Genomic DNA, 13,463 nt, shown 5'->3' with positions numbered 1-13,463 from the left:
TGTCGCCCCTCTAATAAACTCAAACAGAAGACTATGTCGGAAATGTTCAGATTTCTCCATTTGACACTCCAGTTTCTAGCGCCAACAGTTCCGGTCACTATCTCCAAATGACAATATGTAAACTCAGACAGCAACAGTTAACTACAAATAAAAATCACAGTCGATAAATAAACACATAGCAACCGGAATACCAACATGCATAACAAAAACACTACGAACTTTTGCACCAATCTGATATACGAGGGTTGGAACATCAATAGTGGCTACTGTTTATTTACAGCTCGTGCAAAATAGATACGTGTTTCAAAGTTTTACTGACTTTCAGAGAAGTCACCAGCATGGTATATAACGCGTTGCCAGCGATGTGGAAGTCGTAGGATACTCTTAGCAGTGCCATTTGTGTTGACAGTTCGAGCGGCGCGGTCTATTGACCGACGAATTCGTAGCAGTTCTGAAGCGAATGCCGTGAAGTGTTTCCTTCAGTTTAGAAATCGAGTTGAGCTCAAGAGGGCTTAACTCAGGGGAGTGCAGTGGGTGGTATAGCATTTAGCAGCCCCATCAGTCAAATAAATCAGTAACAGCTTGCACTGTACGTGCTTGAGCATTGCCCTGCAAAATGATGGTCAGGTCCTGCAGAAAGTGTCATCACCTCTGTCTCTAAGCTGGTCGCAGGTTGTGTTCCAAAAATGAACAGCACAGAGACAGAAGTGATGACACTTTCTGCAGGACCTGACCACCATTTTGCAGGACAATGCTCAAGCAAGTACAGTGCAAGCTGTTACTGATTTGTTTGACTGTTCTGCGCCGCTCGAACTGTCAACACAACTGGCACTGCTAAGAGCATCCTACGACTTCCACATCGCTGGAAACGGGCTGTACACAAAGCTGGTGACTACTTTGAAGTTCAGTAAAACTTTGAAACACACATCTATTTTGTACGAGCTGAAAATAAAGTTCCAACCGCCGTATTAAGATTTTTAAAAATCCCGTTATGTAAATGACCAGCATGTCGCCATGTTTTCACAAAAAAAATATGTGTCGTACTTGTAAACCTACTGACTTGTTGTACTTCGTATATAAAAAGTGTTGCCGCGAATGTGATTCACGGAACATGTAAGAAACTAAACTGATTAGTCTTGTTACTTGTGAAGGTTGTTGAAGAACGGAAGGATTGATCGAATAAAGACTGAAGACATCATTTACTGCGTCAACAAGGAAAACATGTCTAATAAAGATGGCTGGAGAATTACATGTGTGGTGTCTATTCTTTCAGACGTGTCCGAGAAAACAAACATCACACATATAATTCACATGTATAATTGTGTAGATACGCCTCGACAGGTATAATACTATTTCACTGCGTATGCATACCATCGTTGTTCTCCTTCCGGGAATACAGTGAGGCTGCGAGCAACGGCGCTTATGGGCGGGATCACGCCAGTGGTGAGCAGCACTTGGGAATTTGGGTCGGACAGGAAGTGTGTCGGGATGGCCGAGGCGGTCAAGTCGACCGTTAGCGAGAAGCGGAGACTCTGTGTTGGAGTCCCGGTCCGGTCACAAATTTGCACGTGCAACTAGTGAATAATTTCAACGCCCGAAGCAGCTAAGTCATATAAATTTCCCTTTAGTTCAGCATGCGTGGACCGGCAGGTACTCACCATGGGTTTGATGCCATGTGCCAACAGCTCGTCGATAACTTTGTTGTAGTAGTCTATGCCCGCCTGGTTGACCCGGTCCACACCCCCAGCCGGCAGGATCCGCGGCCAGGATATCGAGAACCGGTACACGTCCACCTGCAAAAGATCATCTTGTGAAACAGTTAAAATGAAGGATCAACTTACAGTAGTGACTCATTTGTCTAGGTCATCATCCTGATCATCGTAGTATGTCGTCTAACCTAAATCATTTCTTTCCTGTATATAATTTGGTGACCTTCAACGGATAAACTTTTAAGCATTTATCGAAAACTGCCCTTCTTGCGTAACGTCTTCTTCCCGTTGCCTGGTAACTGCAGATTAGGCATCCAGCTGAAGGGCAGCAATGTAGTGCCTCGCAAGGGTAAAGGCTTGCGCGTGAGCCAAGTAGAGACGTTGGTTGAGCGTCCGATGCAATACTGCAACTTGCGGGCGACATTTTGGTGACGGCTCCGTGTAATGGCCGAGGGACTGGCTTCGGCACTTGGATCCGCATAGAGTGTCGGGGTGGTTGTGATGACCGTTAACGGAGCGGCTACACTGTTAGAAATGGCTGTTTGCTTCCTGCTTGGGCAGTGGCGAGGCGCGGGTTGGAGTCCGACACCCAGAGCATGCTGCACCGCCTGGTGGAAAGGGCACTTGGGGCGGTTTCAACTTGATTCAGGAACATTGAGGATACTGCGGTGAGGTCTACTTTACGGCCATCAAGTGTCAGGGGCGGCAGAGGGATTCTGGAAAATCCCTGTGTTCCACCGACATGTTCCGCCATCTTTGTTATCAAGGCACTTGCACTGTAACATTGTGTGGTCTCGACCCGTGTGGGAGTCCTGTTTATGCTCTGTTCTTGTAATAAGCAAATGTGTTATTTCTTACTAAAATTTTGTAAAGTTCTACCTCACATTTCGCGGAGGGCTGTCTTGTCAGTACACGTGCAGTAGGCTGGCGAGCGATCATTGTATGTAATCTATCTTCTTTGTGTTTATATCATATATAAAAGTGCGTGCGGCCGGTTGCACTGACTGGAGGGCTGTTCACTTTTATTATTATTTGGCTTTCAACTAGTTCTGTGCCACTTTGGCGTTAACTGTTATTTACATTCTAATTCTTGTGGTATCTCGTGGTAGTGGCCGTTTGACGACTGCTGACAGCCCATTTGAGTACATTGTATCCTAAACGTTTCTGTTCAAGAGCTGCTTCCTAAGTTTTGGTAACTCATTTTAAAAGTAGTTGGCCACCAGAGGTGGATGGTTAAATACTGATTTTTTTTTTTTTTTTTTTTTTTTTTTGCTGATTTAATTTGACTGCTGTAACAGCTAGTTGCCAAATCGCATTTTTTAAAATTTTGCTTGTCTTGGGTACCTACAAAGGCGAGCTGCTAATTGTAGCTGTTTTAAAACCATATTAGTAAATTTCTGTGTTTTAATACGGATAATAACTGAAATTTTTTCATATTTTCTTTCCAGTGCCCCCATTATTCTGAGTGTTTACCAGAGTGGAAAAGTTAATAAGGCGTAAATCGTTTTTCTAAGCCGAGCGCCTGGAATGTTAAGAGGACTAAAACTTCTAGTTTGTGAGGTAACTGGAGAGTTTTGGCGCCCAGGAAATATTCTAAGTTCGGAGTTGGGGCGTGGCCACATGGGCCGCTCAGCAAGCCGGGGCCCGGCAGCAAACACATGGCGCCGAACGTCAGCAGGACAAGAGGGGTACCCCCAGCACATAGCACACCGGCCGCGTGGCTGGGAATTCCATGCTGATGCTGTGTCGATGAAAGAGACTTGTATGCAGAAAGTGCCAAAGTGACTTTGTGAAACCATCATGGCAGACATTCACAGTTCATATAGAAATTAATAGTAGCCAGATGAATCATGATACCACAATGATACCTCAAAAAGAAACATGTACATTACTATTATTTGCACTATGATTCTGATAGTGTAGTCAAATTTTCAACATCTTTATTAGTTCAAAGTTTAGTATCTGACGGTAAATAATACAAGTAACACCCAGCAACGAATGTCCAAAATCTAAACGCTTCATCCGATTTTGTCCATCGACATGTCTTTAGAAAGCTGTTAGTGTAAACCAAAATTGGTATAAATTACAGGCATGTAACTTCAATAGTACATGAGTTATTGGAGGTCAAAGTGGCCGATTACTACCGATTGCGTCAGGCCATAAGTACTCCACAGTTACACGAAATAACGGTAGCAGCATGCTTATAAATACATTTGTTCGTTTATGTCTTTGTTTATATCCGATATACACTACTCACGAAGAAATTTGGTTAAATATTTACTGTGTTTTAGGAAGCACAGAGACATTAGACTACTGGCCTACCTTTTGTTCTATTCCTTTGATAAATGTTTATTTAATTTGTTTATGTATCTAATGATGTGTGTTAGAGCGTGTTTATGGTCCAGCCATAGGAATATTTATTTAATTTCAAGTTATTTAAATGTAAATCCAGTATTTCGAATGTGTTTCATTATGTTTGTGTGGGCTTGAAGGCATGGCGCGAGCGCTCTAGCTAATCACAGCGCTAAACTATTACGTTGCATTACAAATTCGAAATTTCTAAGTGATAGGAACCTTCGACCATTCGATTCATGTGTATATTCATATTGTATACTGTAGACTCAGCAGTATTTGGATGGTAATGCAGCAACTACGTATCCCAGGCCCTAGACAACGAAACCAACCAAAACTTTCAATATTTCAACTTTGAGTTTGAGTGTACGTAGTTGAGGGCCACACACCACGTCATTTCATTTTCTATTTTGAAAGCCCGCAAGTTGCTTTTGATGTTTTATTGTTAAATAAACTAACTGAAATTGTATCAGTTTATTTGATCTAGCACCTTACCACAGACCAACTTAAGTTCCGACCGTTTCAAAACTCATCAATTTGGGCTGTAGTTCTGTTATTCACTCCAGATGAGGTAACTTGCATCTGTATGGTTGCCAGTGACTAATCTGAACGCCCGTCTCTAGCTGGCATTTCTCCTCAGCCACCATACCCGGGGTCGCTGTTCGATTGAAGGTTTCAACTTTCCAGCAGCCACTAACATTTTCGTCTTAGTATAGGTCAGTAGCGCAATCGTACGTCTTCGCTCTTGTGCACGTTTTCTTATTGTCACTCACATGTCTGGGCACTGTGGAGCAATATGTAGTGGGTGACACTTATGAATTTCTTAATATTTTTATGCCTCAGTCGAAAATAAAGAAAAATCATAATATGATATCTAAATAGGCCTATAGCACGTACATAAAAGCCTTTACCGATTCCCAAAATAACGCTGAACTTTACTGCCCTTCACTTCAGTGCTCTGCAAAATTAGAATCTGAGCACACTATATGTAATTTCCTGTATACTTCATCTGAGCATATTCTATTTTCTTGTTTACCCTAACGGTTTTTATTGATTTTTCTCATATTAAAAAGACCGAAGGAGCGATCTGTTTTACTTGTTAAAAACATACAACAGCCTAGATAACATGAATATTTCTTTATTTAAAACAACCGATTTCGACAGGCTACGCTGTCATCTTGAGGCCTCAAAAAATCTTTTTGTTGTGAAACGTGTTCATTTTACGTTGGACCTCACATGGCAACTTGTGAGGTCCAACGTAAAATGAACACTTTTCACAAAAAAATATTTTTTAATACCTGAAGACAACAGCAAAGCCTCTCGAAATCGATTGCCTTAAATAAAGAAATATTTATGCGATCTAGGGTGTTGACTGCTTTTAGGCCAATGGTTTTGTGATACTCAGCAGAATCAATTCGCCATGTCTCATGTGAACTGCTAACTGGTCAGCTTTCTGATTGACAGTGAACGAACATTATAGACTACACACCACTTTCTTCTTTCTTAGTCTGACTATAATAAAAATTTAATAGTAATTCTATTCACGAACGCTAATACTCAGACGTCCATGCCTCTTGTACTCTGAGCTTCGTGGCGTCGCATGAATTCTCACTCGTACCCGCAGCTGGGATACGCGCGCTTTTTTAGGCTGCATCCTCAGTGAGCGACGGAAGTAACCCACAGTATACAGCAGCTTTAGGCGACAAAACACTGCCGCAGTACAGCTACGCTCGGAATTGTCCTAGGTTGGCGACGTCCTTGCCGTTGCTTGACGTCCGCTATAACCGGTGGCACGAGAGTTAAAACGTGTTAGAATCTTATCGCTACGGCATGCACTACAGTGATAACGACAGCTATGGGTCTTCTCAGCGAAGTGCTGGAATGGACGCACAGCCTGCTACGAAATACAGTATTTAAGCGAACTACTTGGTGAAAAGATTTGATTCTTTCGTATCATGTAGCCTGATATCTTCGCTCGATAAAGTGCTGAACCTTTTTCGTTATTCGTCCTAGCTAATGTGCTGCACGGAACTAAGTAAATGACTGCACTAAATTTTTAAAAGTTTGTAGAGGTAATCGTTCAAATGGCTCTAAGCACTATGGGACTTAACATCTGAGGTCATCAGTCCCCTGGACTTAGAACTACTTAAACCTAACTAACCTAAGGACATCACACACACCTATGCCCAAGGCAGGATTCGAACCTGCAACCGTAGCAGCAGCGCAGTTTCGGACTGAAGCGCCTGGAACCGCTCGGCTACAGCAGCCGGCTTGTAGAGGTACAATCTCCTTGTGTAGGTTTTGCGCATAGTTAATTTTAGGTCATATATTTCAGCGTATGAAATTTAGCCAACTTGTGTACAGCCCACAATACAAATTTCGCTACGGATCCCTCTGCTAATCAACTAGGAAGCGTTTCTCGAAGAACCATAATCTCACCTTTTCTATACTTTCGAGAACTGCATTATTAAGGATTACCAGCTTAAATTTGATCCACAACACAGGGTTAAAGATGTCGCAACTCCAATATGAGTAACAATCTATAAAACTCTCTTACTGGTTCCTTTGAACTTCTGCTGATAATCTCCACAAATACAAAAATAGGATACAGTTCAAAACTCAGTTAAAACTCGCACCAAAACATGGAAAGAAATTAAGTTTATCGGGTTCAGCTGTATCACACACAAGTATCTCTCATAAAATATTTATTTATTTATTTATTTGTTTATTTGTGCATTTATTTCACCTGGCAAAGTTATGGTTTTCCGTTGCATACCTAAATCGATTTAGGCAAATTTGGGAGCGGCTCCTTTGAAAAATATGCAACTGATTTATGCAGTATCAAAATGGAAACCGCTGCACTGACTGCCTAAGGCCTCATATAGACATATTTGCACTGATTCACAGTTAATGGAGCTCCAAAAGTTTGAAGTACGCTCCTCAATTTTGGTTTCATTGTATTTTATCGAATGACCAGCCGACATACACTATCTGATCAAAAGTATCTGGACACCTATTAGTGCACATCAATACGAGCTGTGTCCACCCTTCGCCTTTGTAAAGGCTAAAGCTATGCTGGGGACGCTTTCAGTGAGGTGTTGAGTGTCTGTGGAGGAATGACAGCCCATTCATCCTGAAAAGCCGAAACCAGACAAGGTAGTGATGTTGGACGCTGGCATCTGGAGCACAGTCGACGTTCTGATTCATCCCAAAGGTGTTCCATTGGATCCTGATCGGGACTCTGGGCAGTGCAGACCATTTCAGGAATGTTATTGTTCAGAAACTATTGCCTTTGCAGATGTTGCTTTACAACTGTGTCCACGGTTTTGGTGATAACTATCAATCATCGTCTCCAAACTGTTCCTCCACTGTACACTTTACACAGTGCTGCAAAATGTGTTCATATCCGACCGCATTTACTGTTTTCTTAAGCGCAGTGTGGGAACCACGCCCTAAACATGAAAATCACTCCCATACCATAACATCATGTCCTCCGAGCGTCACTGTTGGCATTACATATGATGGCAGGTAACATTCTTCTGGCATTGGCCAAACCCAAACCCTTCAATTGGATTGCCAAAGGGAACAGCGTGAATCGTCAGTCCAAATCATTCGTTTCCACTCATGCACTGACCAGTGGCACCGCTCTTTACACCACCTCAAGCGTCGCTTAACATTGACTACAAAAACGTGTAGTTTATGAGGAGATCTGTTCGATCATCATACCCCATTAAGTCAATGCGGTACCTGGACTGCTGGTGGCACTTCGGAACTGGTCCCTATCCGTCAGTAAATGAGGTCCGCCTGGTGTTGGTTTCACTGCGGTTGTTCCATTGCATTTCCATTTCACAGTCACATCACCAACAGTCCACTTGTGCAGATATACAAGAGTTGAAATGTGCCCGGTGGATTTCTTACTCAGCTAAAATCTGACGCCTAATCCGCGTTGAGATCACAGAGTTCTCCTGATCTACCTCTCTATTTACTTCACAATAATCCTCCCCTCCTTTTATACTGGCGGGTTCGCCTTCAGTGACATCTACTGATCATATCCGCATTACATTGGAGTGTCCGGATACTTTTGATCCGATAGTGTACGTAGTGGCCGCTGGTGTTGTGTATTCCCAAACAGCGCGCATCGCTTGCCCTACATAATATTTTCTGTACTCGTACGGAATTATATAAGCTACCCTGTGCAGCTCTGTCGTCTTTGAGCGATGCCATACGGGAGTTCAGTGCATTATCGCCAGTCTACACCTGAAGCTGGCCGGAAGATTGGGCCGGAATATCGTGGCAAAAAGCTACAGATCTCCGGCAGCTAGCCTAAAATTTCACGGAATGGCCTGTTAGGGATAGATCCATTTCTCGTGAATGCTACAAAAGAAATGTCGTTGTTTTGGATAATGAGAGGTGATACGTCCATGTGGTCACGGCTAGGTTTGCACTGCACAATACTCACATTAAGCTCCTTTAGAAGCTGGACATCCTCCCGAAACTTGTGGTAAGAGTCGGCTGCTACATCACCAGTGCCACCATCATCGGTGATTTTGCCACCGGAATGCAGCAGGTGGTCCCAGATGCTCTCGCCCTTGCCTAAAAGACAAATAAGAAAGGTCCTTTAACAGAATGAAATGAACGTTACATGCGAATCATAATTGTAGAATTATCCTAATTTCACTTTGGTCATCAGTTTGAGCTCGGAACCCTCTCCGTCCCCCCCCCCCTTTCCCCCTTCCCTCTGACACAGTGGCTTACCTTCCACCCCAGTTAACAGTAGACAAATTGCCCTCTGGGAACACCTATTAAAAAGTGCGTGTCGACTTCACGACCATAGTAATAACCAAGGGCAAGTTCTCTCTTAGTCGGCACTGATGACCGATTTGCGATTTGTAACATAGATTAAACCGCCCATGTTCCAGGTGGGCACAGCTCGTAAACAGCTTGCAACAGGTGTCCATTTTGCAAGAGGCTGTCTGCTGTTATCAGTGATATGTGTGCAGAGAAGCGACTACAGAGCCAACTACACTGTAAGTTGCATAGAACCAACACCTTGAAGCTGCTACCGAGCGAGGTGGTGCAGTGGTTAGCACACTGGGCTCGCATTTGGGAGGACGACGGTTCAATCTCGCGTCCGGCCATCCTGATTTAGGTTTTCCGTGATTTCCCTAAATCGCTCCAGGCAAATGCCTGGATGGTTCCTTTGAAAGGGCACGGCCAACTTCCTTCCCCGTCCTTCCCTAATCCGATGAGACCGATGACCTCGCTGTCTGGTCTCCTTCCCCAAATAACCCAACCCAACCCATGAAGCCGCTAGCAATGGTTGCTTTGAAAGGGCATGGCCAATTTTCTTCCCCATCCTTCCCTACTCCGATGGGACCGACGACCGACCAACCAACCAACCAACCAAGCTGCTAGCAGGTAAGGCTGAGATATCAGGTATCGCCTTGGTAGAGAATCGCTAACTGCAGCAAGAGATGTACAATGTTCAGTTCATACAAGATATTTGTGCAATGAGTTACCTAAAGAGACCGCCGCGAATACGTCTAAGAGACAGTTTATCCGATGTTCCATAGTGGAAAGGTGTACACAGGTTCTATTTTAAGTTAGAGTCTATATCTTTCATAAGAGACATTTTTATGCCTACCCATCACAGAGCTGCTAAAATATTTATTCTTCTGAAATTAGTTCCAACAGGATGTCATCGTCTGGCAGACAATTCTTTTTTTAAATATTGTATTTTAAGAACGTGGTACCCCATGAACAAAATAATTAAAGTTAGCCAGACGATGACTTAGTGTCGAAACTAGTTGTAGAAAAATGAGCACTGTGGTGGCCTTGCATCAAAATGTCTGTACAAGGGTTTACAAAGTAAATTTATCCAGCAATTTGAACAATTGTAGAAAAGGTGCCTAGAACAGACGTACCTAACTAACAGTAGAAATGACTTGTATTACTACACACACTGCCTGACAAAAGAAGAACTGAAGTAGCCAGAAGCCAGAGTCAATGTAACCATACACGCACATACCATCGGCGGGTACATAAATGAATAAGGGTTGCAATACCTCGCGACAAGTATAGCGGATACCACCGAAGTTCATTAGTCTTGTTCGTGTTAAGTGTTGTTACCAGGCCTGGTAGAGTATATAAGAGGCGTGAGCACCGTCTAATGTTATCACTGTGAATGACAGAAAGATTCCGTGCACTCGTCTGAGACAGCATTATCAGCAAACCACAGAGTTTGAAAGATACCTTAATATGGGACTCCATCTGGCCGACTGGTCGAATCGAGCAGTATCCAGATATTTCAGATTTGACAGTGGACCGTTGTTGCACTGCACGGGAAGACAAGGGCAGGCATTCTTGCCGCCAGATTTCCGGTCACAACGGAGGATCACCGCATTGTGCACCAAGTACATCGTCATCTCTTCGTATCTACGTCTGCCATCTGAGAACGAGTAATGGACTCCTTACAACATACTGGTCATACCACACTACTGGTCGGATAATAGCAACTGCCGAACTAGGAGATTCAGTCCCATGCATAGGCTGTGTTTGGAACAATGCCACGACCGGGGAGCATGGGCTATTGATGAGTGGTGTCGCTGTGTGTTCAGTGATGAATCGCAGTTCTGCGCTAACCTGGTTGAATATCATCGGTCTCGCTTCCCACGCCCGGGTTTCCGGGTTCGATTCCCGGCGGGGTCAGGGATTTTCTCTGCCTCGTGATGGCTGGGTGTTGTGTAATGTCCTTAGGTTAGTTAGGTTTAAGTAGTTCTAAGTTCTAGGGGACTGATGACCATAGATGTTAAGCCCCATAGTGCTCAGAGCCATTTGAACCATTTTGAATATCATCGGTGAATATGTCGGCGACCTGAGACGACGTCACATTTTTCCAGTGTTTTTAAGAGACACAGCGGTATTACTCCTAGTATCGTGGTGTGGGGAGCCATCAGATGTCACCTCAGATCATGGATGGTAGTGACTGAACGAACTCTGACAGTGCAACGGTATGTCACAGACGAGCTGCATCCTCATGTGTTAACTCCCATGCAACAGTATAGCGGTGCCATTTTTCAACAGGAAAATTCTCGTTAGCACGTGGATTGTGTGATAATTTCAAACTTCCTGGCAGGTTAAAACTGCATCCTCATGTGTTAACTCCCATGCAACAGTACAGCGGTGCCATTTTTCAACAGGAAAATTCTCGTTAACACATGGAGTGTGTGATAATTTGAAACTTCCTGGCAGGTTAAAACTGTGTAGCAGGCGGTTAGCTCAGTCGGTGGAGCACTTGCTCGCTTAAGGCAAAAAGGTGCGAGGTGCGAGTCCCAGTCTGGCACGCATTTCAATCTGCCAGGCAGTTTCAGACAATAAGGTTGTTAGAGATGCTGACAGCTGACCGTACAGTTGCAGTTACTTTTCCTTAGCTGTTTCCTGCAGTTTCATGCAGTTTGGGTCTTTAAGCGTTTTACCATTTATCAGCACTATTCTACACACATTAAAAATAGTTTTGCGTCACCTCGGTTCCTAGAGTCCCGGAACCTGTACAGAAAACTGCAATAGAGATCAACATAAACATCATTTCCGTCCTTTTTATTGGTTATGAAAACCACACATTGCATGTTGTACCACCATACAGCGACACGTTCAGAGACGGTAGTCCAGATTGCTGTACACACCGGTACCACTAATACCCAGTAGCACGTCCTCTTGCAATGATACTTGCGTCTATTCGCCGTGGCATACTATCCACAAGTTCATTGAGACACTGTTGGTCCAGATGGTCCCACTCCTCAACGGCGATTCGGTGTAGATCCCTCAGAGAGGTTGGTGGGTCATGTCGTCCATAAACAGTCCTTTTCAATCCATCCCAGGCGTGTTCGATAGGGTTCATGTCAGGAGAACGTGCTGAGCGTTCTAGTCGAGCGATGTCGTTAGCCTGAAGGAACTCATTCACAAGATGTGCACGATGGGGACGCGAATTGTCGCCCATGAAGACGAATGACTCGCCAATATGCTGTCGCCGATGTGGTTGCACTATCGGTCGGAGAATGGCATTCACGTATCGTACAACCGTAACGGCACCTTCTGTGACCACCAGCGGCGTACGTCGACCCCTCATTATGCCACCCCAAAAAATCAGGGAACTTCCACCTTTTTGCACTCGCTGGACAGTGTGTCTAAGGCGTTCAGCCTGACCGGATTTCCTCCAAACACGTCTCCGACGATTGTCTGGTTGAAGGCATATGCGACAATCATCGGTGAAGAGAATGTGATGCCAATCCTGAGCGGTCCATTTGGCATGTTATTGGGCCCATCTGTACCGCACTGCATGGTGTCGTGGTTGCAAAAGATGGACCTCCCCATGGACGTTGGGACTGAAGTTGCGCATCATGCAGCCTGTTGCGCACAGTTTGAGTCGTAACGCGACGTCCTGTGACTGCACTAAAAGCATTATTCAACAAGGTGGCGTTGCTGTCAGGATTCCTCCGAGCTATAATCCGTAGATAGCGGTCATCCATTGCAGTTGTAGCCCTTGGGCGGCTTGAGCGAGGCATGCCACCAACAGTTCCCGTTTCTCTGTATCTCCTCTATGTCCGAACAACATTGCTTTGCTTCACTCCGAGACGCCTGGACACTTCCCGTGTTGAGAACCGTTCCTAGCACAAAGCAACAATACGAACGCGAACGAACCGCGGTGTTGACCGTCTAGGCATGGTTAAACTACAGACAACACGAGTCATGTACCTCCTTCTTGGTGAGCTGACTGGAACTGTTTGGCTGTCGGATCCCCTCGGTCTAATAAGTGCTGTTCATGCATGGTTGTTTACATCTTTGGGCGGGTTTGATGACATCTCTGAACAGTCACAAGGACCATGTCTGTGATACAATATCCACAGTCATCGTCTATCTTCAGGAGTTCTGGGAACGGGGGTGATGCAAAACTTTTTATGATGTGTGTACATTTCTATGTATATTTCGCAAGCCATCTGGCAGTGTGTGGCAATGAGTACTTCCTGGGCCTTTACCTCTTCCCCTCTTCCATTAGCGAATTGTGCATGCCAAGAAAGACTAACTTCTCCGATTTTTTCATCGCGATTGTTTCGCGAGACATATGTGGAACGAAATAATGCTTGGAACGTAAGCTCTCTGATTTCAGCAGTAAATCTCTCCCTGATATACAGTTCCTATTTTGGTCGTCTGCCACGAGTGCTTGCTCAGTATCTCTGTGACTCTCTCGTCCTTAGTAAATGATCCCGTGACGAAATGTGCTGCTCCACTTTGCATCTGTTAATCCAACCTAGTAAGGTCCTAAAACGACGAGTAATACTCAAGAATTGTTCTTACAATCGAAACTACTTCTTTCGTGCATGAAATACATTTTGCGATGCCACTCTG

General features: G+C 44.3%; 1 protein-coding gene across 1 annotated transcript in view; it reads right to left on the bottom strand.

The window, feature by feature from the left end:
• LOC126412279 (myrosinase 1-like) overlaps positions 1 to 13,463 on the bottom strand; it is a 205,987-nt gene that overhangs the window by 91,586 nt on the left and 100,938 nt on the right. The window contains exons 3-4 of the mRNA XM_050081789.1: positions 8,521 to 8,654; positions 1,659 to 1,793 (exon numbers count right to left, since the gene is read on the bottom strand). Of these exons, the coding sequence (XP_049937746.1) occupies positions 1,659 to 1,793; positions 8,521 to 8,654 (269 nt within the window). The remainder of the gene's footprint in view (positions 1 to 1,658; positions 1,794 to 8,520; positions 8,655 to 13,463) is intronic.

This window comes from Schistocerca serialis, chromosome 7 (genome assembly GCF_023864345.2).
Source record: "Schistocerca serialis cubense isolate TAMUIC-IGC-003099 chromosome 7, iqSchSeri2.2, whole genome shotgun sequence".
In the NCBI taxonomy this organism is placed as follows: Eukaryota; Metazoa; Arthropoda; class Insecta; order Orthoptera; family Acrididae; genus Schistocerca; species Schistocerca serialis.
This window is presented reverse-complemented; position numbering and strand designations above follow the sequence as displayed.